Source organism: Anas platyrhynchos, chromosome 18, assembly GCF_047663525.1.
Source record: "Anas platyrhynchos isolate ZD024472 breed Pekin duck chromosome 18, IASCAAS_PekinDuck_T2T, whole genome shotgun sequence".
Taxonomy (NCBI): domain Eukaryota; kingdom Metazoa; phylum Chordata; class Aves; order Anseriformes; family Anatidae; genus Anas; species Anas platyrhynchos.
This window is the reverse complement of record NC_092604.1, coordinates 3,018,223-3,042,981: the sequence shown is the minus strand read 5'-3', so window position 1 is coordinate 3,042,981 and position 24,759 is coordinate 3,018,223. Positions and strand designations below refer to the sequence as shown.

The window sequence follows — 24,759 nt, the reverse complement described above, 5'->3', positions numbered from 1 at the left end:
AGCATCTGGCCTCAGTGGGCACAGTGGCGCTTAACCATGGCCCTGCTGCTCCTGGATTTATTAGAAGCTGTGCTGGCACATGCAGTCAAAGCACACTCATGTGCACAATGTGCCTGCTCAGGGTGCCCGGAGCTGGAGGACCGTGACAGTGGGAATGATAAACTCCCAACCAACCCTGAATGTGTGCGGGATTTGCTGCTCCACCTGGATCCATACAAGTCCATGGGTCTGGATGGGATTAATCCCAGGGTGCTCAAAGAGCTGGCTGACGTCGTTGCAGGACCTCTCTCAATTATTTTTCAACTGTCTTGGGAATCTGGAGAGGTCCCAGTAGACTGGAAGTTGGCAAATGTTGTGCCAATTTTCAAGAAAGACTACCCTGGCAATTACAGGCCTGTCAGTCTCACATCAGTGCCTGGTAAAATTATGGAGAACAAATGCCTAACAAATTTGATTTCCTTTTATGATAAGATCACCCATCTAGTTGATCAAGGGAAAACAGCTGATGTGATCTTTTTGGACTTCAGCAAGGCTTTTGACACAGTTTCGCATAGGATCCTACTGGACAAAATGTCCAGCATACAGCTAAATAAAAACATCATACGATGGGTGAGCAATTGGCTGACAGGTAGGGTTCAAAGGGTTGTGGTAAATGGAGCCACATCAGGCTGGTAGTCACTAGTGGGGTCCCTCAAGGTTCCATTTTAGGGCCAGCCGTCTTCAATGTTTTTATAAACAACTTGGATGTAGGACTAGAAGGTGTTCTGAACAAATTTGCTGATAACACCAAACTTGGAGGAGTTGTGGACTTGGCTGAGGGTGGAAAGGCCTTGCAGAGAGACCTGGACAGATTGGAGAGCTGGGCGATCACCAACTGCATAAAGTTTAACAAGAGCAAGTGCCGGGTCCTGCACCTGGGATGGGGCAACCCCGGCTATACATTAATACTGGGCGACGAGACACGGGAGAGCAGCCCTGCAGAGAGGGATCTGGGGGCTGTGGCTGACAGCAAGTTGAATATGAGCCAGCAGTGTGCCCTGGCAGCTAGGAGGACCAACCATACCCTGGGGTGCATCAAGCACGGCATTGATAGTCAGTCGAGGGAGGTGATTGTCCCGCTTTACTCTGCACTGGTGTGGCCTCACCTCGAGCACTGTGTGCAGCTCTGGGCACCACAGTACAAAAAGGACGTTAAGCTGTTGGAGAGTGTCCAGAGGAGGGTGACGAAGATGTGAACGGACTAGAGGGGAAGACGTATGAGGAGCAGCTGAGGTCACTGGGCCTGTTCAGCCTGGAGAAGAGGAGGCTGAGGGGAGACCTCATTGAGGTCTACAACTTCCTTGTGAGGGGGAGTGGAGGGGCAGGTGCCGACCTATTCTCCTTAATCACCAGTGACAGGACCCACAGCAATGGTGTCAAGCTGAGGCAGGGAAGTCTACGCTTGACATCAGGAAGAGGTTCTTCACAGACAGGGTGGTCGCACACTGGAACGGGCTCCCCAGGGAAGTGGTCACTGCACCAAGCCTGTTGGAATTTAAGAAGCATTTGGACTGTGCACTTAGTCACATGGTCTAAACTTTTGGGTAGACCTGTGTGGTGCCAGGAGTTGGATTTGATGATCCTTATGGGTCCCTTCCAGCTCGGGGTATTCGATGATTCTATGCTGTGGCCATGCCTGCACTTGGTCTGGCAGCTCCTCGGGTGCTCAGTCAGGGTGGATGGGTTTACCTCTGCTTCCTTCCCACAGCAGCTGGTGCAGCGACAGCACCACAGAGTGGTTAAGGTTCTGCTCTTTGTGCCCTGGTACCTCTCCAGCCTCTGTGGCACAGCAGGCTGCCCTGCTCATCAGCCCAAGCCTGCCTGGTCAGTGCTGGGAGGAGAGGAGCGGGACCACTGAAGTCCAGTTGCTTGAGGCTTTGGTAGGGCCCATGCTCAGCACCGTGAAGCCGTGCAGTGGTGCAAGGGATGCCCATCCCCTGCGATGCTGGTGCAGCCCCCAGCGCAGTGAGAATCTGCAGCACTGCACAATGCTGTCCTGGAGCATAACAGGGTGCAAGAGTGGGTCTCCCTGGGTGGGGCCCTATGACTTGCCCACCTGACTGCTCTCTGCACTTGGGCCTTGTTGCTTGTGCTGGCTGGAGCCATGGGGCCTGGGGCATGGAGCTGCTGCTGGGCAGCATCAGGAGAACATCCATGGCAGCCCCTTGCCGGGTTTTTGTCGGGGGGGAGCACCTGCAGGCAGCAGCTTGTGGGACAGTCTACCCTCCCCCAAACTTCAGTGTCCACGCAGAAAAAAAAAGGAAAATGAATAAATTGGTATTTGCTTGAGCAAAGCCTGATAAAACAGAACAAAGGTGGATGTTCTAAGCTGCAGAGTACAGAAAGTTCTTTTTGGCATGGGGTGACACCAGTGTGAGCCTGGTATCCCCAGTGTAGGGGAGTTCAACTCCCCCCTAACTCCATCCACACCAAGAGTACCTCATCAGTTTGACTGGAGAATGTCTCCTGCATGCAGTACATGATACATGATGCTTGGCTTGCACCAAGTAAATTGCATGTAACATCTATTTCTTCTCCTCCTTTTTTTTTTCTTTTTTTTTTTTAGTCTCTTCCTGAATATGTAAAGCAAATCACTTGTGGCTGGAGGCAGGCCTCAGTGCTGCAGAGCTGGTGGGGAGGAGATGCCTGATCTTCCTGGTGCTGTGTAGCCCCCACGGGGCTGGAGCTGCCTAGGGATCCGCTGGAAGCAGTGAGAGGGCTACAGGATGGAGGATGGGGTCTTGTTTGGCTCAGTGTCCCCAGTTCATTCCATGCACCTGGCAGATAGACCTGTGTGGCTCTGGAAGGGGTGAGGTGTGACATGTGCCTAGGCGTGATCATAGAATCATAGAATCATAGAATATCCTGAGTTGGAAGGGACCCTTAAGGATCATCAAGTCCAACTCTTGACACCGCACAGGTCTACCCAAAAGTTCAGACCATGTGACTAAGTGCACAGTCCAATCTCTTCTTAAATTCAGACAGGCTCGGTGCAGTGACGACCACTCCCATGAGAAATGCATGGCTCTTCAGGGTAGCAGTGGTCCCCTGTGGCCACTGGAGAGCAGGGTCCTGCCCCCCAGGCAGCTGCCAGCCCACCTGCTGCAGGCAATGCAATTGCGGGGCAGGGAAGAAGGGTCCCAGGTCCCCGTCCACCGCTGCCTTCTGGCCCTGCCCTGGTATCTCCAAGCAAGCAGCAGCTTCACCTAGTCAGCAGGGCCAGTGGGGCCAGGAGCTGTGGTTCACAGGAGCTGTTTTCATCCATCCTAGTGCCATCTAATCCTGCTCCTGTTTCCCTGATGTGCCAGGCAAATTGCCAAGGTGGTGAATAGCAATTTTTCTGTCCAGTCAGGTATTTTAGTAGCAATTAAATGAAATACTGCTCCTTCGGCTCAGCACAGGGAGAATGTCTGGTGCTACCCCTTCCCTGTTCTGAGGAGTAGGAACACAAGAGCTCATTGAGTTTTTGAGGTGTTTGTAGTCAGGATCTGCTCTGGCAGTACTGTATATGTTGTCCAAAGCAGGTGCTGTGTGGAACTCACCACTCCACGCTCTGCACTGCTCCCATCCATCTCCACTCCATCCTCCATCCTCCTCTTCCACTCCTCCAAAGCCCTCTCCTCAGGGAGGATGATCACTCCCTACAGCCCTGTACTGCAGATTCAGTCCCTTCCCAGCATGTCAGGGATGCTGCCGAGACATGCCCCAGGGCATGGCAAGTGGTGCCTCTGCAGGGACCAGCTCTGAGGTAATGTGGTCTTGGTGAAAACTGAAGTAAGGCAAGGTGGCTTGAGGATAGCGAAGGTTTTGCATCCCCACCAGCATCTTGGGTGGGTTTGGCTCTGACTCTCCGTGTTGGCACTCTGGGCTCCCACAGCACCCATGGGTGCTCACTCCTTGTCCATTACAGCTTATTCCTGAGGAGCAGCATGGTGAGCCTCTGAGTGCACCCTTACAGGCTGAAAACACAGGGGAGCCTTTCAGGGAGGAATTTGTTTTGCAGGAGGGCTGCAAGGCCCCTGAGTGTCCTTGCTGCAGCGCCCACCCCAGGAACAAGGCAGGCAGAGGTGGCCTGTCCCCTGTGCATTTCTCCTGCCCTGTGCTACCCTGGGGGGTTGGAGTCAGGGCCCATCTCTGCCCTGGCCTTTGCACCTTGTCACTGGGCCTGGAGCTGACACATCTGGAGGGGGACACAGCTCCAGGAGCCCATCTCGATGTCTGCAAGGCTGGCACAGGCAGCCATCAGCTGGCACAAATCCTGTGTTCTCTCCCACCTGTGGCTGCCCAGCCCTGCAGGGCTGTCACTTGGCTGTGGCTCGGGGGACAGCCTGTGCCAGAGCTCTGCACCTGCCTGTCTGGAGAGGACAAAACTCAAACAAGCTGAAAGCCCTGAGGCAAGCCACTCATGGAGGCATGCAGGCTGGGGAAGCCCAGTGCTGTGGTGGTGTTGCTTGAACAAACCCACCAAACAAGGAGGCAGGCAAGTGCTTTAAGCTGCAAGTTGATTTATTTGCAGCCTCCAGCATGGCCCAGCAGAGCAGGGTTGGGAGCAGTGTTAGCCTCTGCATTGACGGATGGGAGCTCCTGTGCCATTTCTCCCCCTTTTGCGCGGACAAACCAGTGCTGCAGTGGGAACCAGCACTTGATGGTCTGCGGCACAGAGCAGCAGCGCTGCCCACCCCCTTGCTCAGGGCCAGCTCAGCCATCAGAGCGGGTTGCAGAGGTGGCTCTGGGAGGAAAGCCCTGACTGGTGCCAGCTCACAGCAGCATTGCTGGGAACACTGATGAGGGAGGCAGGTTGTGAGCAGACTCAGAGCAGCTCCCACGTCACCTGGCTGGGGGAGGAGGAGGAGGAGTGACCTGCTGAGAACTTGCTGGGCTGTGTTTGCAGAGGCACTGGCAGTTTTCCAGCAGGAAGCAGCTGCCTCCTGGCCTCTGACAGGTCTCTAGGGGCTGTATCAAAGTAGTCCCCATTCCTGGCAGGTGAGCAGCACCCCCGGCAGCCCAGCCAGGCAGTGACAAGGCCACGGGTTGCATTTTCCAGATGTGACCATCCCAGCACAGTGGCTCCTGCAGGACGTGAAGAGAAGGCAGCTATGCTGCTCTGGTGGCAGCAAAGACCTGCCCCCTGTCCCCAGGGAGTCCCAGTCTCTCCCCTTGCAGTGTCGCCATGACTCAGCTTGGTCATGGTAGGCCACAGGGTGGGAGCTGTTGCCTGCTGAGGGCTTCACTTTGCTTCTGTGCAGGGCCGGATCCTTCTCCCTCCTCACCTGTGGCCCTGGGGTGGCTTTGCTCCTGGCAGGAGGCAGGTGAGAGCCCCCCTGACCACACAGCTGCCATAGCTGATGCACTAGTGCATGCACTGCATGCTCACGTTGCTGGCACTGCCGCTGGGGCTGGGGCCCCATTAGCCCGGGAGGTTGGGTGTCACCTGTGTACAGTGTGAGTGCTCATACCAGCCTTCAGTGCTAATTAATTTCCCTCTTACGTTAACTTTTATCTGCTGGACTTAAACACCAAGGGAACTTCCTGTGTTCCATTGTCACCCGGATGTCCTCCTTGATTTTTTTTTTCATATTTGTGTTTTGGCACAAATGTCAAAAAACATTTTACTCGGGGCCGTAAGTGTCAGCAGCTCAGCACCTCTTCAGACTGGCCTGAGGTGGACAGTGCGGCAGGTGCGCTGCTTGCCCTGGGGCTGGTGGCAGCGGGTGCCACAGGATGGTTCTCCCCACGTGGAAGCTGGGGGCTCTGACATGGGTCCTTAGGGCTTGGGAGAGCTGTGCTGAGCTTACCAGCCCGGGTAATGTATTGGTGTGAGTGTTTGTGTGTGTGTGTGTGTGTGTGTGTGTGTGTGTGTACACAGCTCTCAGACCAGCGTTTCCTCCCATGCACAGGGCCAGTCCCATAGGCTCTTAGCTAATGTTCACCCTGATGTTTGTTTTTCCACACTGGCTGTGCCAGCTTGCTTGGCCCTCCTGCACAGGCTGGCAGCAGGGCTGTCCTCAGGCTCAGCTCCTGCATGTGCCTCTGTCTATGGGGAGCCACGGAGCCTTCCCCAGCATGGCAGGCACCTTGTCCCAGCCCAAAGCCCAGTGTCAGGTGCTGCCTTTGCCCACACTGCACTGAGCTAGAGGCAGATCTGCCTCTCACTGCTCTGTCTGCACAGGAGGCTTGGATGGAGCATCCCCCACCCCCAGACCTCCTCAGCACATCTGGGCATGGTGTTCTGGGCCATGCTTTGGGTACTGTTTTATGGTACGCTCCTCTTGTGTGTCTGGCAGCTGGCCTGTACCATCCTGCAGGCTAGGCTGCATGGCTGTGCAGTGTCCATGACAGGGGGTGCTGTGGATTTGGGAAGGTGCTGTGGCCAGGAGAGCTGCAGCAATTTGCAGTCCCTGTACCCTGGGGCCAGCCTGGGCCTCACCTCCCCACCCCATCCTGGGCTCTGTGCCTGAGGCCAAGGTGTGACCATGGGGACATGCCACGTCTGTTACTGCGGTGCACACAGGAAGCGCGTGCTGTATGTGTGCATGCTTGAGGCTGCCAGCGTGGGCATCTGCCTCAGGGTCCACGTGCAGGGGGCTCAGCCAGTGCCAGGTTGTCACAGAGTGCTACAGAGGGTCCTATCCTGGCAGTTCACCCTGCAACAGGAGGTGCGCCCCATCATCTGTCTGCTGGTGCACAGGGCAGGGTTTCAGAGGGCTCATGGGGCCCCAGAGCTGTCACAGCAGAACAGGGACCCCAATCCCCAACAGTGTGCCCACATGGCAATATCTGCTCACTAACCAGTGATTGATTGAACATCGGGAGCTTAATTAGATCAGTGCCTGTCTGTCTCACTCCTAATCCCAACCCGTGACAGCTGCACAGGCACAGCTTGTTCCTCAAACAAAGATAACGACCTTTTATATATTGCAGGCTGAGTTTTATTTAACTGGTTGCTGGGCACTGGCTGAGGATGCCAGGACCATGGCTTCCTATTGCCCTTGTGGGAAGCAGTCACCTGAATTTCAGACTGGGTGTCACCCTGCAGGGATGCGGGGTGTCCCCATCCTCGAGGCTGCTGGCTCTGCTGCCCTGAAACCTCCTACACTTAAGATGCTGATTTTTTTTTTTTTTTTTTTGTGTGTGTGTGATTTTAAGTCAAATGAATGTGGCCTTCAGAGGGAGGCCAGGGCAGGCAAGCAGCAGACAGGCCAAGTCCAGCTCCTGTGCTTAAAGACCCAATTATTTTTCCATTGCACATTAATTCACCTCACAAGTGCTCTGCATGGCCAAGCCCTGTGCTGTGTCTGAGGGGCCAGCTGCAGGCACAGGGGTCCCTGTGACCCAGAAGCCTGCTCTGTGCCTGTGCCTAGCAGCTGGGGCAAGCTGTTCGCTGCTGCCTTCTCGCAGAGGTGTGCCTTCTGAAACTTTTGATTCCCCTGTTGCTTTCTGTCCTTCGTTTTTTCAGTCTGGCTGTTGCTTTCTTCTGTTAATGAAGAAATTATCAAGCTCTGGAAGCAGCTATGACTTGCTTCTCATGCTCCTAATGCTTTTAAACTATCTGCATTAAGTGCCTCCAGCCTCTTCCCAGCCGTGGCGTGCAGGAGCATACCCTGAGCAAATCACACCAGATTGCTGCTGTGCGCACGGCACTGGGCTTCAGTGGATCAGGCTGCTGTCCTAATGGGGCCTCACTGGAGATGTTGAGAAAACACCGCCTGCACAATAAACCATTGCAGCAAAGGCAGCTCTGCCGTCCTTCGTTAAATTGAGATGGCAGCTCTGCCAGCCTGAGAGCGATTAGTGCGGTGCCCCACAGGGCGTGGAGGGGGTAACAGGAGGCCAGTGCAGGGCCATAGCAGCCATCACTGCCATGGTAACCACACAGCCCCACGGCGAGGACACTTTGGGTGACAGCACACCTGGCGCCTCTCTCCCGCTGGGGGGCAGAGATGCTGTTGGTGGCCCTCGAGTGATGCAGGCACAGGTAGCTCTGGCACCTTTATCCTGTGTCAGAGTCCTCTGCTGCGCTGTGCCTGGGTGCAGCAGTGGCTGCCCTGTGCTCGTCCTGGGCATGCTGCAGGGATGGGGACGCAAAGGAAAGCCCCAGAAGCTGGTGTTCCCCTTCTCATGGGGTACTCCTGAAGTCAGCACCCTGCTGCTCCAGGGCTGACCTGGCACTGCCATCCCCACAAGCAGGCAGGGGGCACATTCCCTAGCATGGCCCTAGCAGCTGGGTGCTTTTGGGGATGCAAGGGATGACAGGAATGGCTCCCAAAGCGTGGGATGGTGCTGGGAGCCTGACTCATAACCAGGCTGGGGGGCAGCTGGGCCTGGCCCTTCTCCCGCAGGGCCCTATGGAAAGCTGGTGGCACTGGGGGGAAACGGCAGGGTCACCTCCACAGCGGTGGTACCCAGGAGCAGTGGCAGGGTGCCCCCTGCTGCTCTGAGCCAGCTGGGGACTCGGTGCCTTTCTGAGCCAGGCATCCATCTCTGTGAGGCCAACCTTTCTGTGTCTACACAGTGCCTCACGGGTGGGCACATCTGGGCATGGCGAGGTGAAGAGCAGGGCTAGGCCAGCTGTGCTGCCCCCATCCCACTGTGCCCAGTGTACACGGAGCAGAACCTGCCCAGTTCTGCCTCGATGCCAGCTTGCATTGATCATTAGAACACATGCTTAATTGCTGTGGTTTGTGAAGGCAGCAGTGCTGGTCAGGGACAGCTTGCGAGCCAACTAGGTGCCTGGCCCAAGGGCACCTCCAACCCCTCTGCTCTGCCTGATGTGTGTCTTCCTGTCCTGCAGCAGAGCCATGTCCCCGGAGCCTGGACTGCACCCTGCAGCGACGGGAGTTCTGCCCACCAGGCTCAGGTGCCTGCGGCCCCTGCCTGCCCCAGTTCCTGGAGGATGACAAGGGACGATGTGTCCAGAAGAAGCTCTCACTCAGCGGTACGTCCATACACCCGTCCTGCAACCCCTGCCTGCCTCTGCCTGCCCTATGGACACCCACCCCGTGCCCTGGTGGGGGGCAAGTTCCCATGTCCCTGCCTGTGGCCCCAGCTCTGGGACTGCATCTGTTGGCCTGTGACCCCACCTCTGACCCCTGCTGCCCATCATCTGCCACCCCCACTGCATTGCAGCCATGTCCCTGCCAGCACCTGGGCAGCCTCACCTCTGCTGTGTTGCCCCAAGCCCCACCTTGCCGCAGGTGCAGGGTGGTTTTGGAGCTGGCAGCAAGTGTGCAGAGCACTGCCCTCCCCTCCACACCTTCCTCCAGCCACTCAGGCCTACAGTGGCTGGGCTGGCAGCAGCACAAATGGCAGTGCTGGAAACTACAGCTGCTGCAGGGCCCTGCCAGGACCCATGGGTGCCACCTGAGGGCCCAGAGGCAGAAGAGGCCTGGGTGGACAAAGGGATGCTCCCGTGCTGCCTGTGCTGGGTGGGGGCTCTTTGGAGGAGCAGAGGTGGTGGCACAGAGGCCCAGGCCATGCAGCAGCAGAGTAGTGGCTCTGGGTGCACAGAGCCTTGTACAGACCTGATGCAAGCAGGTGCCCACAGCTAGAACAACCATGTCACCCAATCCAGAGCTGATCTGTGCTGGCATTTGGATTTTAAATACCTGGTTCACCTTGGTTTGTAACACTGTCCTGGTAACATTGGCCTGTGGTTCAGGCCCCTATGTGCCATAGGCACCGAGTGTGGTAAGGCTCCCCCAGCCTGGCCTGGGCTCTTTAGTGCTGCAGCTCATGGTAGCTCATGGCAGAGTTCACCTTTGCTCTTTCCTGTGCTGCTTTGACCCTCCCCATTCTGCTCCATCCCTGCCTCTCCATTTGCATGTGGAGCCAGCAAGGGAGACCGTTCTTCACAGAGCAGCTGTCATAGTGAGATGGAAACAAGGATCTGCTTTGGGCTGCCATCTCTTCTGATGACGTTTTAACAGCCTGGCATTCGCATGTGGAGGCTTTGAGTCAATAGCATGAAGTCTGCTGGGTGAGAGCCCTGTCCAGCTGTGCGCAGGGCACTGCGGGCTGCAGGGTGCCTTGTCCCCCTGCTCCTTTTGGGAGAGACCATGGGGCTGTGGCACAGCCTGAGTTGCTCTGCAGAGGGCAGAGATGATGACAGCATCCCCAGGGAGCAGGAACCTGTGGTTGCCCAATCCCAGTGCCATTCAGCCCTGTGCTGTGGCACATGGAGGTGCTCCCAGCGTGGCTGCATGCAGCACTCTGCACCCTGGATCTGCCCAACATGCCCACGGCACAGAGACACCCGTCTTCCCGCACAGCCTGTGCAGGTGGAGCCAGGTATGTGAGTTGTCTAGGGTGACCTTTGACTCTGTGTGGTTTGGAAAGCTTCAAGCTTCTGTTCTGTCCCCACCACTGCCCCCATGGCTTTTCTTGCAGATTCAATATACAGGCAAAATAAAGCTCTAACTACATCTCCAACCAATTATTTTTGCTTTTACTAAAATCAAGCAGCCTCTTTGTGTTGGGAAGGAGCCAGGACCTGGCAGTGCCCACGCATACTGCTTGCTTGGTGTCACTGGGGATGATCTGGGTATGCGATTGGGGCTTCTGCACTGCTATGGCACTGCCACATGGCATGTTTTGGCTTTTGTGTGCCAGATGCTTTTGCACAGGCCCTCGTGCACCTGGTGCATGTGTGAGTGCAGTTTGGTGGGTGGCAGTGCTCCCCAACTAGAGCTGGACCCCTGCCCATGGAAAGTGCTGCTGGAAATGCAGCTGGGAACAATACAGAGGAAGGAAGGGCAGCTTTATCAGAGCATCACTGGGTACCAGCATCCTGCTGTGCAGCCGCAGTTACCTGCCAGGCACTTTGGGTGCCTGTGGTTGCCCTGTGGACAGGTCCCTGGAGCCACAGGTGTGACACAGAAACTTCCTGGGAAATGCAGGGTGGAGGCAGAGCCACACTGAAGCAACTGTTGTGCAACAGAACTGTCATGCTGCTGCAGTCAGGGGCAAGAGTGTTCCCTGCAAACCAGTGTGTTCCTCCAGCCACTCCTTTTCACTTGCTTTTCACTCCTTCAGCCCCTAAACCTTCTTGCTAAAGGATTGGGGGCTTTTCAATGGCCAGCAGAGCTCAGGGTCCCTCCTGGCACCCAGCTGCTGTACATGGTGGCACCTTGCAGCACTGGCCCAAGGGGTTGGGGCATGGTGGGGCTTGCTACACAACATCCCTGCTGGCACAGCACAACAGCGCGTGACACGGCCCTTCATAGCAGTCCCAGGGACAGGGAAGCACCCAAAATCTTCTGGGCAGCTTGTCACATCCTGGGACAGACCACAGCAGTGGTTCCAGGCTGTGCAGGAGACAGGCAAGCAGGTGGGGAGGATGAGTGCTCATGCACCTCCTAAGTCAGAGCCATCTATGGCAGTGTTTGTGTTTCAAGCAGTACCATGAAATATTCAGGGGAGCGAGCCTCCAGTGAATGGCCCCAGATTTGTGGAAGGCTGAGCAGGTGGTTGCATGGGCTCCCTTGGGGAGATGGGGAGGGCCAGGGGTCCTGGTTGTCCCACAAGTGCAGGGACCGTGCCACTGCTGGCTTGCTCCGTGCCTTGGCAGGGCCCAATGCATGGGGCTGAGCTGCAGCAGGACCCAGAGCCAGCTCCCCCAAATCCATGCTGCCTTGTGGAGGAATGGGGTCATCCAGGGGGATGGTTTGAGTTCTGGTTGTTGTGCATTTGAGCACCTTTGGGGTCCTGCTGTAGTGCTGTTAAGGCGGTGAGACCTGTGTGGACATGAAGGCTGTGGGGACCTGGCAGGTGGCAGCACCCAGCCATTGCAGGCAAGTCCTCCAGGGCAGCATTCAAGCACAGGGCTCCTGGCACAGGTTTCTGCTCCCTGCCCCTAGCCCATGGCTCATCTGTCTTTATCTGCAGATGTCTTCCCCAGCCCGTGCTTCCTGCATGCAGACATGCAGGGGGCAATCCTTCCTACCTCCTGCATCAACCTCCTGGTAGAAAGATCACCCCTTAAATTAGAGGGAAGAAAACCAAAGCAAAGTGGCCCTGGCTCTGTGCTGCCTTTTGGCTGTCAGTCAGAGGGGATGGACTGTGCTGAAACACAAGTGCTTGTGAGAAGGTGCTGGGATGAGGTCTGGACTTGGTGCTCAGCAGCAAGCAGGGGTCCGACAGACAGATAGGTATTCCACACAAAGACTCTGCTTCCAGGGGTGCTGAACGGCTCTCCTAGAGGGCTGAGGTTTGTTCTGTAAAGTCTTGGGAGTGAATTTCCCTCTAGGAAGGGCTGCACATGTGCCTACATCTCCATAGCAACCCTGCTCTGTGCCAGCATTGGTAAGGAGATGCAGGGCTGCAGCAGCATCCTTTCCTTGGGGGTAAACCTGTAGGTGCCTCTGCTGGCCTTGCTGCCAGCATTGTTCCAGCTGCAGTTTAAAGCAACACCACCAACTTCTGGCTCCCACTTCAGCCCTTTGCAGCAGGCCAGCCTGGCATTGCAGCAAAGGTGTGGAAGAAAACTATTACCCTCCCAAATCCTCTTTTAGCATTCAGGGGACCAGCAGCATCCTGAAGCACCTTTTGTAGAGTGGGTGGCAGGGAGGCACCAATTCTGTGGCTGCTTTTGCATCCTGGGCACTGACCCTCCATCTCCATCTGGCAGCAAGCAGCAGCTCCCAGCTCTCTCAGTACAGCCAGGAGATTCTGCAAGGATGCAGAGGAGCTGTGATATCTGCATTGTGGAGGGGAAGATACAATGCCAGCTTGGAAACAGGGTGGTTGCCATGTCTCAAGGATGCCTAAACCTTTAAAAGGGCTGCCCACGCAGTGTGGGCAGCCCCTTTAAATGGTTAGGCATCCTTGAGACACTTGCGACTGCCAGTGACGCTGATCCTGGGATCCCAGCTGCTGCGGTGCTCGCTGCAGCACCATTCCCATGATTGGCTGCAGCTCCCGGCAGGAGTGTGGGCAGGAGCCAGGGCTCTTCTCCCTGGCGCACCCACTCATGCACACAGGCAGCCAGGCCGGCACTGAGAGCAGCAGTGTGTGCTGCTGGCTTGGCTTTTCAGGGCAAGACGCGCTGCTTTGGGTCTCAAGTGGATGATGCACGTGAGCCGCGTGTTCCTCCCATTGGTGATGGCATGCATGGGCGTCCTGGTGTGCCCAGCGCAGCACCAGCACAGAGGTGAGATGGGGTGCACTGGACTCTCTGTGGAGCATCCTGCAGCAGACTGCCTGCTCCTCACTGGCACTCCCTGCTCCAAGGTCACCTCGGGGTTGTGATGGGGTCTGAGCCCCCAGATGATTGCCAGTGCACTGTGGGAAGAGCAGGGCTGAATCCATGTGCCGTTTGAACATGCTGTGGTGGGTTTGTGTTGAGGGTTGCAAGACGTGGCTTGTACTGTCAGGTCCCTGCTGCTGCGTGCTGCTGCGCAACCCCACCAGCACAGAGCTTGCAGCAGGGCAGGGTCTGGCAGAGATGGGGCTGAGCCCATCCAGGCTGGGGGAAGCGCTTTGGGAAGAGGGGAAGGGGGGATGCCAGCCCCACTTGCTGCACTGCCCTGCACTTGGGAAGGCATCTGCTTACCTGGAGCAAGATGGTGTGAATAAGTGGATTTGTAAAAATTTTATGACTTCCCATGGGGGCTGGGATGTTTACACTGTCAATGCCAGGTTTCCTCCACCTGGAGCAGAAGACTGCACATGTCCCTTCTTGCTCTCTGCTGTACTCAGACCCTACACGGTGAGACCCCTGCGCGCTGCAGAGTCATGCACAGGAGACCACGGGCAGGGAGCGCCCCAGGCTGGGGTTGTCAGCACTGCGTGCCAGCCCGGCTGGGCCTGCCTGCAGGCAGGTGCTGGCAGCCCCCATCAGAGGGCACCCACACCCCGTGCAAGCCCAGGGCTTGCCTGGTGTGCACCCTGTGCCTGGGTGCGTGCTGCATGTCTGCTGCCTGCCCAGCATGCCCACTCTGCTTCGTTGGGGGAACTCAAGGTATTGGCTCGCAGGACAGCCTGCGCATGGGATGGCAAGTATCTCCTTGGAATGACAGCAACATGGGGGCGTACCTGGTTGCCCTCCTCTGTGGGTGCTGCTTTCAGCTGCTGGCACAGGTGCTAGGGACAGCTGTGGCCATGCTTCTCTCTGATGACCCCCCATGCATCTCCCTGGCCTCTCCGTTTCCACCCCTGGGCTTCAGCAAGGCTCAGTCCTCAGTTTCAGCAAACTCTACCAGAGACTGCCCTGCATCCCAGCCCCCTGAACTTCCACACACAGGGCAGCCCCCAAGTTTGCCTTCACCCTCATACAGGGTTGTCCCAAATTGTGGTGCAGGGCCACTGCATGGCACCAGCTGTGGGCAGGGCTGAAGGTGGGGTCTCTGAAGCCCTACATGGGGTCTCCCCAATGTGCCAGTGCAGCAGGGCAGGTTTGGGACTACAGCTCCATCACCTGGGGAGCAGCTGCTGGTCTGGGGCTTCACTGCAGCAGTTCTACTGCTCTCAGTGCCCAGTGGGATCCTTCGTCAGTGCCATGCTGTTGCTTGCCATGCCCTGTAAATGCTGCAGACATGGTTATCACTGGGGAAAATCTCTGCTGCTATTAAAATTAAATGCTTTTAAAATTTAATGGCCAAAAATGAAAAGGTCTGTATTCATTTCAAACCAAGTGAAATAGGGGTATGGGGATTTTTAGCAGCTGAAAGGGAACTTAGAAATAAAACTGGTTAATGCAGGTGAGTCACCTGACCTGGAATCTCCTAGCAAATCTGAAAATGAGCAAATGGCAAATCTGCTTTAATGATTTTAGTGCCACTTTAAACATTGGAAAGGGTTTGAGCGCTGTGTCCCAGAGCACCTCAGGAGCTGCTTTCATCCCTTTCTTTATGGTTCTTCCAGCATTTTGTTGTTTTTTCTTTTTAGCATCTGCCCAAGGCAAAGGGCAACAGCACAACTATGACATGGGCTGCACACCCCGTTACCAGAGGCACAAATAACAGCTCAGATTCCCTAAGCCTGAAGGTGACCACAGGACTGCATAGGCAGGGCTGTTCCCTGGAGTCCCTTGGCACAGCTGATGTTGGAATGGAAACAGTCCTTGTCCTAAATGTGGCAGAGAGCCCACACAGGGCTGTCCCTGTGGGGCACAGGGCTGTCCCCATGGTATGCAGGGGCTGTCCGGCTTGGCCCCTTCTTGGCAGGGAAGCCTGGCCACATGTCAGCACCTTGGCACTGCAATGCTAACCTCTTCATCCTGGCACTGGTGGCACGAACCCAAACCTCATGCTGTTGCCTTCACAGCTTGTGCTACTTTGCAAAATGCCTTGGCAGTGGAAATCTAGGTGTACGAGCCAGGCAAAATGGGCATGTGCAATGCTCCAGCTGCAGCATCCCTTGATGGGGACAGGGACTGGGCCCTGGGCTGGAAGGTTCCTGGGGAGCTGGGGTGGAGGGATGCAGGGAGATCAGTGGCTCTTCATACTAATTTTGGAGCCTTCTGCGTGCACGTTTAAAGCAGGTGCTGAGATACCTGGCAAAGCACATGATTCCAGAAAGCAACCGAAGTGAGGTTCCACGTATGATGGCGAGTGCTAGCACAGGCAGGATGAGGGCTTTGCCTCCCTTGGCTGAGCACAGGTTAAATGGGTCATGTTGGTGCAGAGACACAACCTCCCTGTTCTGAGGTGCACCAGCCCTGGCCATGGTTTCATTTCCTGTGGGTTAAGGTTGTCTGACCTGCGGTGTCTCTGTTTAAAACTGATTTTTGGCTTGGGCAGACAGACAGCAGCTCTGAGTCACAGGGGTAGGCGGGGGCGGCAGAGGGGTCTTTGTGACTGGCTAGGAGGGAATCAGTGTTTATTTCCAAACACTCAAAGCGATGACAAATTCCAGAGGAGCTGTAATTGTTATAACCTTGAATTATCTGGGAACGAAACTGCCTGCACCATGTCGCCTTTGTATGTCTTGGTTTACCCTCCAGGGCTTCCCACTGGGGACAGCCTGAATGCAGCAATTGAGAGGCAGAGGCAGCAGGAGCAGGGATGTCTTCTAGCTTTGAAGTTGAGTTTAATCCTGTTAAAAGCCATATGCGTGAGCATACGTTCTGCCTGGCACTGCAAGCATGGGGTGGTGGTTCCCCTCCTGCTCTGCCAGTCTGTGTTATCACCCTGCAGGTGGGCACCGCCAGGCTGGCAGGGACCTGCCTATGCCCCATGCTGCGGGTGGCACACTGCTCATGGCTCGGGTCCTCACCAAGTCAGGTTAACATAGCTGAGGGCTGCCCCACCATGAAATCCCCACCAAGGCCTTGGGGATACCTAGTGGTTCCCGCTGCACAGGGCGTGGGGCTAGGGGAGGAACTGGCCACTACCCCATTGCTAATGGGACTGGAGAAGCCTGTGGCAGTCAGGAAGCAGAGCACAACACTTGCCTGGGCAGGGGCTGAGTGACCTGTGAGTCCCGTGGAGGTGAGGAGGAGCTCAGCCCTATGCAACACAAAGCCGCAGCAGCAGGGGTCTGCACGCACGGTCCCAGCCTCCCCCAGCCACTAGCCCTCTGGGTGACTCCAAGACCCCTGATGTGTACAGGAAAGTTTGGGACTGAGGCCAGCATTCAGGTGTGTCTTCACTGGCCTTGAATTGGTAGTTCTGGGCCTGCAGCTGTTCTGAGACTTGCCCCTGTCAGAGCTGTCCCTCACACCCCACAGCAGAGGAACAGCTTCCAGGTGCCTCTTGCAGTCTGGCTTGTGTCCCTGTGCTCTGCGCTGTGATGGAGGGGGACACATGGTGGCTCCTGAGCAGCACATGCTGGTGGCTGACTGCTCCTGCGGGACTTCACAGGGACCACGGGCTCCTCCATTAAGGTGGTGGTGGCTGTGGATGGTTGCTCCCTGACATGCAGCCTCTGGAGTTTGTGGCATGAAAACTTTACAAAGAGTGGTTAGGAGCTTTCTCAGCTTTGGGACCATCAGTGTGCCAGAGAGCTACATTGGATTGGGGATGGACTCTAAATAGCAATGTGAGCCCCTTCTCAGGCAGATGCTCAGTGTGGTCTCTGGGCTGGGCTCTCATCCTACATAACAGGAGTGACTCCATGGCTCTTGTCCCAGGGCATCCATTTCACACACGTGTCTCTCTTGGTGTAGGGAGGACGTCTGTTCCCAGCTTAGAGGAAGAAATTGATCTTCTGGCAGACGTGCTGGCCAGGCAGGACGCTACTCGCCCCCATGCACTACAGGATGGCAAGCCCAGGAGTAAGTGCTACTTCCAGTCAGTAGAGTCCTGCTCAGGACTGGGGAGCTCATGGGGCAGGAAATCACACCCAAGTTTCCTGCCAGTCCCTGGCTGACTGGGACAGAACAACAGTGCCAGCTTGGAGCCACCAGGCGCTGCACAGCCCTGCTTTTGGAGGAGGCTGCTGTTCCTCCCCACGCAGGGATGTCCCCTGCTTCCCCAGTTCCTGGCCCTGAGTGACTTGGGCCAGGCCTTCCCTAACTACATCCCTCTCAGGCGTGCAGCTGGGCACCAGGCATGCTGCTCTGCTCACACCCAGCTTTGTCCCATAGCCACCCCAGCCACCACTGGGAGACAGCGAGTGCCCAGCAGGTTGAGAGAGGAGCTTCTGCGGAGGGGCCCAGCTGGCAGCAAGGCAGCTGCCACCCTCTCCACCTCTACCAGCACTGCAGCAACGAAGTATCCTGTGGAGGCATCCCCCATCCCTTCGAATGACGACGTGGTGCTTGGTAAGGCCTGCAAGACAGATGTGGGAGGTCTCACACCCTCACCTGGGAAACATAGGCTGGCAGTGGCCACGCTGGTTCTGCACTGCTCTGGGCAATGCTGGGTGGGCGCTGCACAGCTGCGGCTCACCCCAGTGTCCCCTCCACAGGGCTGATCGTGGTGTGCACAGTGGCTGGGATCTCTGCTCTGATTGTGGCTGCAGTCTGCTGGTGCAGGTAAGCACAAACCTGCTGGTGCTGACAAGTCCTTCAGTGTCCTTGTTCCTGGGGAGCTCGTTTCCCGTTCTCCAGGGCGTGGGGAAGTCTTGGAGTAAAGGTAACAGCTGTCCCACTGCAGACATGCCACTGCCCATCTCCACCAGGGTCTGTGCTGGAGGGCAGTGGTGGGACACCCCCACGCCAGGCATAGACCATGACTCCTGAGAGCACTGGTACATGCTGTGAGCATCATTTTGGTACTGGGTGCTGACTCCCATGGCATACTGGTGGCTCATCTCCAGCTCCCTGTGTACCCATGGCCTGCAGGATGGAGGTGGCTGTGACCAGGTCCCCACACAGTGGCAGAGCCACCTGGCCTAAGTGTGCAGCTGGTCACAGGTACCATCACAGAGAACAGGGATCTGTGTGGGAGGGCTGGGGCCCCCAGGAGGACCACTGGCTCCCCTCTGTGAGTTACTCCTGACATTACTGTCCTCTCCCATCGCCAGGCTGCAGAAGGAGGTCAGGCTGGCACAGAAAGCAGACTACTCAGCAGAGAGAACGGCCAGCCCTCTCCCCTATGACAAGATCTCGGTAAGGTGCCCACCTCCCTTCCTGCAGGGATTTTGGTGCTTGGGCCAGGCATATGTCCCCCCACGTGGCAGGCCCCCCCCCCCAGGTAGCTGCCGTGGGCCCGGGACTCTCCAGAGCCCTGCCCTCACAGCTGCCATCACTCTCTCTGCAGCCTGGGGACAAGACGCTGGCTCAGAGTGCCCAGATGTACCACTACCAGCACCAAAAGCAGCAGATGCTCTCCATGGAGAAGTAAGCAACCTTTACCTGGAAACAAAGCTGTAGCAGCTCCAGAGCTGCCACAGCCATGCCACAGGCTGAGGATCCTAATAGCCTGTGATGAGGACATGTGGTGTCTCTGCAACCTCTCTCCACAGGCATAAAGAGGAGCCCAAGGTGCCAGACTCGGCATCATCCGATGAGGAGAACGAGGATGGAGACTTCACTGTGTACGAGTGCCCTGGGCTGGCTCCGGTAAGGTGGGCACGGGATGGCTGGGGCACCTGTGAGCTCTGCAGGGTGCACTGGGGGGACCCTGTGCCTGTGGGGTGGGCTCAATCAGATGCCCAGGATGTGTGGCTCATCACAAAGAGCCTTTTAAACTTGTCCTTCATCAGCCCCTGAAATGGTCCAGTCCCTCTGCCTTCTCCCTGTCTCCCAGTCAGCTCCCAACAGGCCACCAGACTCCAACGGGCAGGAACAGGGCTCCCCAAGAAGGGGCTGGGACTGGGAAGTGGGGATAGCCTGCTGCACTGGGATATGGGCACGCGAAGGGGTGGCTCATCCTGTTGGCTTGTGACCTCTCAGACCCAGAGGGGGCATTTCTGACCCTGCAGCTCGAAGGGGACCCTGGGGAAGGGCAGCTCCTAACAGCCCTGGGTACAAAGAGCACAAAGAGGCCCCGAAGGAGCCTTTCACATGGTAATGGCTGCGGAGCCCGGCCATCAGGGCCCAGATTAAGGGTCATCATTACATCTTTACAGGCCCATTAAGGGGCAGTTGATGGCAGTCTGGGCAATGAACCCCATTCCTGCCAGCCAGGTTGCTGGACATTGTGGTACGGGTTTCTGGGCCCACAGCCCAGCACCTCACCCCACCGCTGTTCAGGGTTGGCCAGAGGATTCCAGCTGGGGGGCCATGGCCTCCCACCCTCGGGTGCTGCTGGGCTGTGCCCTGGGGCTAGGGTCCAGGCCCAGCCCCATGGGATGGGGAGGCTCAGCCCCACAGCACGGCCCTGACCTTCTGCTTTTCCCCTCCATCCCACTCTGCAGACTGGAGAAATGGAAGTGAGGAACCCGCTGTTTGACGACTCGTCCCTACACCCCCCAAACCCCAAGTTGCACCAGTAACATCCCCCCCTTCCCACACCCAAGCTCGCTATGGACTGTGTGCGGAACGGCACGGCCCAGGCGCCACAAGGCGCCCATGCTGGGCCGAGGGGCACAGGTCCCTCTGCCAGACTGTTCGACGCCTGCCCAATAAACACCCACTAACAGCTATGGGAGGGGGGGTCGCCCCCGTTTCCAGCGTCCTTGTCCTCTTTGCCGATGTGATCGCGTCCCTGCCATCTGTTCGCTGCTCCAGCTCCGGGGAACGCACCAGCCCTGCAGGGCACCCAAGGGCAATCAGTGCCAGTGACATCGGGGCCATGGCGCTGCCTCTGTGTTGTGCTTTGAGGAGGGCTAAGGGCTGTTTCCCAATGCAGCTGGGGACGATCAGAGAGGGATTTGGGGAGCAGGCTCAGGGCTGACAGTGTTGAAGATGCCTGGACAGCCCAGAGGAGTGGGTGCTGCCAGTCAGCTGCAGCTGGGGCCAAACTGCTGAAAGCCCCTCCAGGAGGGACTGAAACTTTCCTAGGAGTTGATGGCATCTCTGGGAGCTTCAGCGCTGACTGGCACCAGGACCTGCTCAGTCCCCTCCTCCCCAGCCATGTTAGCAAAAGGCAGGAGCAGGAGGGAGCTCAGGCAGGTTGTAGGCATTGCTCCCCGCGGTGCTCCTTCAGCCGCCACAGAGGCCACACTGTGATGCCTGGCCAGGAGGAGGGGGTCTGCCCGGGTCCCTGGGCCAGCACTGTCTCCTCTTTGGGGCTGGTACTTAGAGGCCCTGGGATGCAGGCCCTGGCAGTCCTGGTGCCACTGCACACCCTAACCCCCCTCCCAGTAAGGTGACAGGGCCTGAGGGACCCCATGCCCTGGCTGTGCCCACTGGAGATGGAGGATTCCCTAGAGGCCCTTGCTCCTTGCTGGGATCTCACCCCAGGCATCAATGCAGTGAACAATCAGAAGGGGTTAAGTATTTTGGTTTTAAACCTGTGTAGCTGTGGAGGAGGAAGGAGAGAGAAGGGCAGGAACACAGACGGCCAGGAGCAGTAAGCAAGTCACAATGTCTTTCCTGCACTGCTTCCCCAAGCCACACAGAGCCTTTGGAGTGAGAACAGTGGGGCAAGCATAGCTTTGCCCAGTGCAGAGCAAGAGCAGCCAAAATGCTCCCTCCACATGCCAGCATTTCCCCTGGCCCCTGCCCTTGTCCAAACCCACACCCTTGCCCAGTGAAGCCCATGTCCTTAGCAGCATCCCCACATACCCTGGCCCATTGCTCTCTCCAGACATCCCATCATGGCAGAGGACAGTCTCCTCCAGTCCATCTTAGGGTCCAGAGCCCCATCTGAACACTCTGCCCATGTCTGTATGTCTGGGTGGAGCATGCAGGAGAGGGATGAGTTGTGCTCTTGCCAGTCGCTGCAAGCACATCCTTGCTCAGAGCCTGATGCTCCAAGTCCCAGAGTGTCCCTGCTGCAAGCCCTCTAGCATAGGGCTTGGGATGAGTTTGCAGATGTTTTCATGTCCAGCCCCTGGTGTGGACCATCATAGCCACCGATGACCTGCTGCACAAGGGAAGCCTGTTGCAAGTGCAGGAGCTGTTGCCAGCGCAGCCACCCCCCAGCAGGTATGGCATGGCGGAGACAGTGGTGTGGCCCTGTGTTAGCATGGTGGAGGTGCAGGGTTGTCTCCCCACAGGGCTCAATGGCAGCAGTCATCACTGCACAGATCCTTTCTCTTCGCCGTGCTGTTACATGTGGGTTGCTGCCCCTCTCCCCAAGACCATTGTTGTTGTATGGATTGTAGTTATTTTAAAAGGAAATTTTATTAAACAACCATGTTTGAGACCCATGTGAGTGTGTGCTGTGGGGCTAGGCGGGCTGTGCCCTGCTGCAGCTTTGCTCTGTTGCAGGTGCTTGGATGTGGGTCCTGTGCTGGGACCCTTGTGTGTGGGGGGGTCTCCTCTGGGGAGGAGGGGATGCCAGGGGCAGGGAGGGCAGCTGCCATTCCCCCATCCCAAAATCTTCCCCGAGAGAGCAAGAGTAACTGCCTGCCCTCTTGCTCTAACAGCAGAACTCTCAGGGAGCCAACTCTCTGGGCCATGCCCAGGGATTTTCCTAGATCCAGCAAGAACCATTTTACTTTCTTGCTTCTCAGATGTATGTGTTTGCCAGAACATCCACTCCATTGGGACAGATTTCCCTGGAGAGGTGTTGAGTGGGAGCCCCCAGCTGTGTCTGCCTGCACCCAGCCCTAAATCACCCAGGGCAAACCCTCCCATCCTGATAATCTCTCACCCCCCAGGGCCGGGCCCTTCGCACCTCAGTGGGGCTGGCAGATAAGGGCTATCGGTGCTCCCTCCCACCAGCCATTGTGTAGCCATAGGAGTTCCCAGCCCTTTGATCATGCCAGCCCCCTCACACTGATAGAATCTCGTCTCCTCCAGGTTTCGGTGCTGCAGGGTCGGGTGCTATTGTGCAGCCCTGGGCGGGTCACTCCCTGACTCATCACTGAACCACCAGTACTGTCAGGGTGCTTTGCTTGTGCCTGCTTATGGCTGTCCTGGCCACCCCATGGCTGGGGACCTGGCCAGCGTTACCCACATCCTGCCACCATGCCAGGCTCCCCAAACTTGCTGGGTCCCCAGCCAAGTCTCAGCCTGGCGTGTTTGACCTGTGCACACTGTATGGGGGACACCGGGGTCCCCAGTTGCACGCAGGGCCATCATTTGCACTGCCCTGCTCACCAAGCCCCACCAGGGCTCACCCCTAGGAAAACACAGCCCTTGCATGATCACCCCCTCCAAGGTCCCCAGATTCATCTTTCCTTTGCTCTCAGAGCCAACTGCCTCTCAGAACACACCCAGTTTTGGGGGAAGTCTTAGCTTTGAGTAGGAGCCTGCTGCTCCTCCTGTAGCCCATTACAATGGGAAGACCCCCTTACTCAGGGCCCCATAGTAGCAGGTGCCCCATGTCCCCCAGGAAGTCATGCCTCTGCTGCATGACTGGGCACAGAGGATTCATTTGTCCTGGGACATCACTTCCATGATGCAGACATCCCAGGAAAGACCACGGCCAGGTACAGGGTCTGTGCTCAGTCCGTCTGCCTGTGCTTCTATTTCCCCACCTGTAAAAAGGCAGGGAGGAAGGGCTGGCAGGTTTGGGTACTGCAGTGATGTGGATGATACCCAAATTATACCCCAGGCTCTGTACTGCAGGGTTCTCTTTGATGAAGGCACAGCTCTGGACCAAACCATCCTCCAGGACTTCCATTTCAGCTGGGTTGGTAAGTACCAAGCCTCCTGCCTGTCCTCCTGGAGTCAGCGAGACTGAAGCAGCTTACAGAGCCCAGGGAGCAGGGGCTCCTGCTGAGCAGAGGCAGCAGGGTGGGCACACAAGGGCAGAGCTGCTGCACAGCTCAGCTCAGAAAGGTCCCAGCCCACTAACACTTACCCTAGCAGCCTGAGAACCCACCACCCGCATGTGAGGCTGCAGCCTCTCCCCAGCTGTGCCTCCTAGGTTGCTACCACTGTGGGACACATGCTTCTCCTCAGTCACAATTCCCTTCCCAAAGGCACAGGCCAGGGCACAGACTCCCCATCTCTGAGAGCCCTCTCCTGTCTGGCCCTGCATGCCTGGCCCTGGCACCTCTTCTGGTGCAGCCAAGCAAACTGCAGTGGCATGGAGGAGCTGTGCTTCACACACAGACACACACAGACACACACAGACACAGACACACACACACACACACGATGATTCTGGTGTGTAAATGGTGATGTTTGGGTCTAGCTGTGCTGCATCCCCACCAGTACAGGGCTGCAGCCTACCATATGACTCTGCCTTGGTTGCACTAAGCATGAAACTGCAGCATCCAGCACAGAACTGACAGCTGTGTTGTGGATTGACAGTGAATAAAACACTATCTTTGATCATATCTTATATGATCTTATATCTCATATGATCTTCTATCTCATATCATATTTTAATATCTTCTGTCTCCAAACCAGTGCAAACCGGTGCCAAACCAGCACACCCAGCAAAGGAAAGAGACAAATGTTTCTGCATTTCTGTTGCCCCAGCTTGCTACTATCCTACTGAGCTGGGGAGGACACGCACAGTTCTTTCCAGTAAACTTTTTCTAGTGGGATCCCAGTGATCTCTGGCTGATCACAGAGCTTGGCCTGCCAGGATGGGCTGCAGCCCAAGCCTGGGGACAGAGCAGGAGGATCTGCCCTGAAAGGGCAAAGAGATGCTGAGCTCGAGCCACTGGCACACACTGACCCCCACCTTACGCAGCCCCAGAGATCACCCTATTGAAATGTACAGGGGACACTGAGAAACCCCACTGACTCGCTCCACATCCCCCAGCTAAAACCATCACCGCCACAATGGGCCCTGCTCCTACAAAGGGCCAGTTCAAAGTCAACGTCTCCCTTCCCCTCCGCCTGTATATGAAAGGGAGCAGGAATGTGTTTGAGGCCTTGGCGGGCAGCAGGCTTGGGCTGCTTCCTGGGGGGATGGAGAGAAAGATCAGGTTGGCAGGAGGAGGGGGCCCGGCCCAGGAACAATAAATCAAAGGGAAGAGGAGTTACTGCCCAGCCGAGGCATCTTCTGAAACCCTGGGGCCGCAGCTGGAGCCCGGAGGAGCCAGGGCTGATGGCTGCGATTGGAGTCCCGCAGTGAGACTTCCGCAGCCCTGCCTGTGGGACCCGCCGGGCTGAAACACGCACCTGCAGCCCTGACTGGGGCAGCAGTGAGACTGAAGGGCACTGGTGGGAAGGATTCTCACCTGTTGTTTCTCACCCCAGGCAGGTCCTGCAGACACGGTACTCACTCAGGATTGCCCATGTCCCCAACTAGCTTTCTGCATCCTTCAAGTTTTTCCTGGTCATTTTCCTTGTCTGCTGTCCTCTTCTAGAACTGCAGGATTGGG

General features: G+C 56.9%; 1 protein-coding gene across 3 annotated transcripts in view; it reads left to right on the top strand.

Annotated features, from left to right (window-relative positions):
* The window catches only part of NPDC1 (neural proliferation, differentiation and control 1), a 29,861-nt gene extending 8,187 nt beyond the window's left edge, over positions 1-21,674 (top strand). Inside the window, exons 2-9 of one of the 3 annotated variants that reach the window (XM_027470874.3) lie at positions 8,831-8,974; positions 17,144-17,251; positions 17,564-17,740; positions 17,887-17,953; positions 18,445-18,529; positions 18,681-18,760; positions 18,886-18,982; positions 19,780-21,674. In XM_027470874.3, coding sequence (XP_027326675.2) covers positions 8,831-8,974; positions 17,144-17,251; positions 17,564-17,740; positions 17,887-17,953; positions 18,445-18,529; positions 18,681-18,760; positions 18,886-18,982; positions 19,780-19,857 — 836 coding nt within the window. In that variant the 3' untranslated portion in view covers positions 19,858-21,674. Of the gene's footprint in view, positions 1-8,830; positions 8,975-12,983; positions 13,187-17,143; positions 17,252-17,563; positions 17,741-17,886; positions 17,954-18,444; positions 18,530-18,680; positions 18,761-18,885; positions 18,983-19,779 lie in introns of those variants that run through there. The other 2 variants (XM_027470875.3, XM_072025460.1) reach the window with 2 other exon arrangements.
* The last annotated feature ends 3,085 nt before the right edge of the window (positions 21,675-24,759 follow it).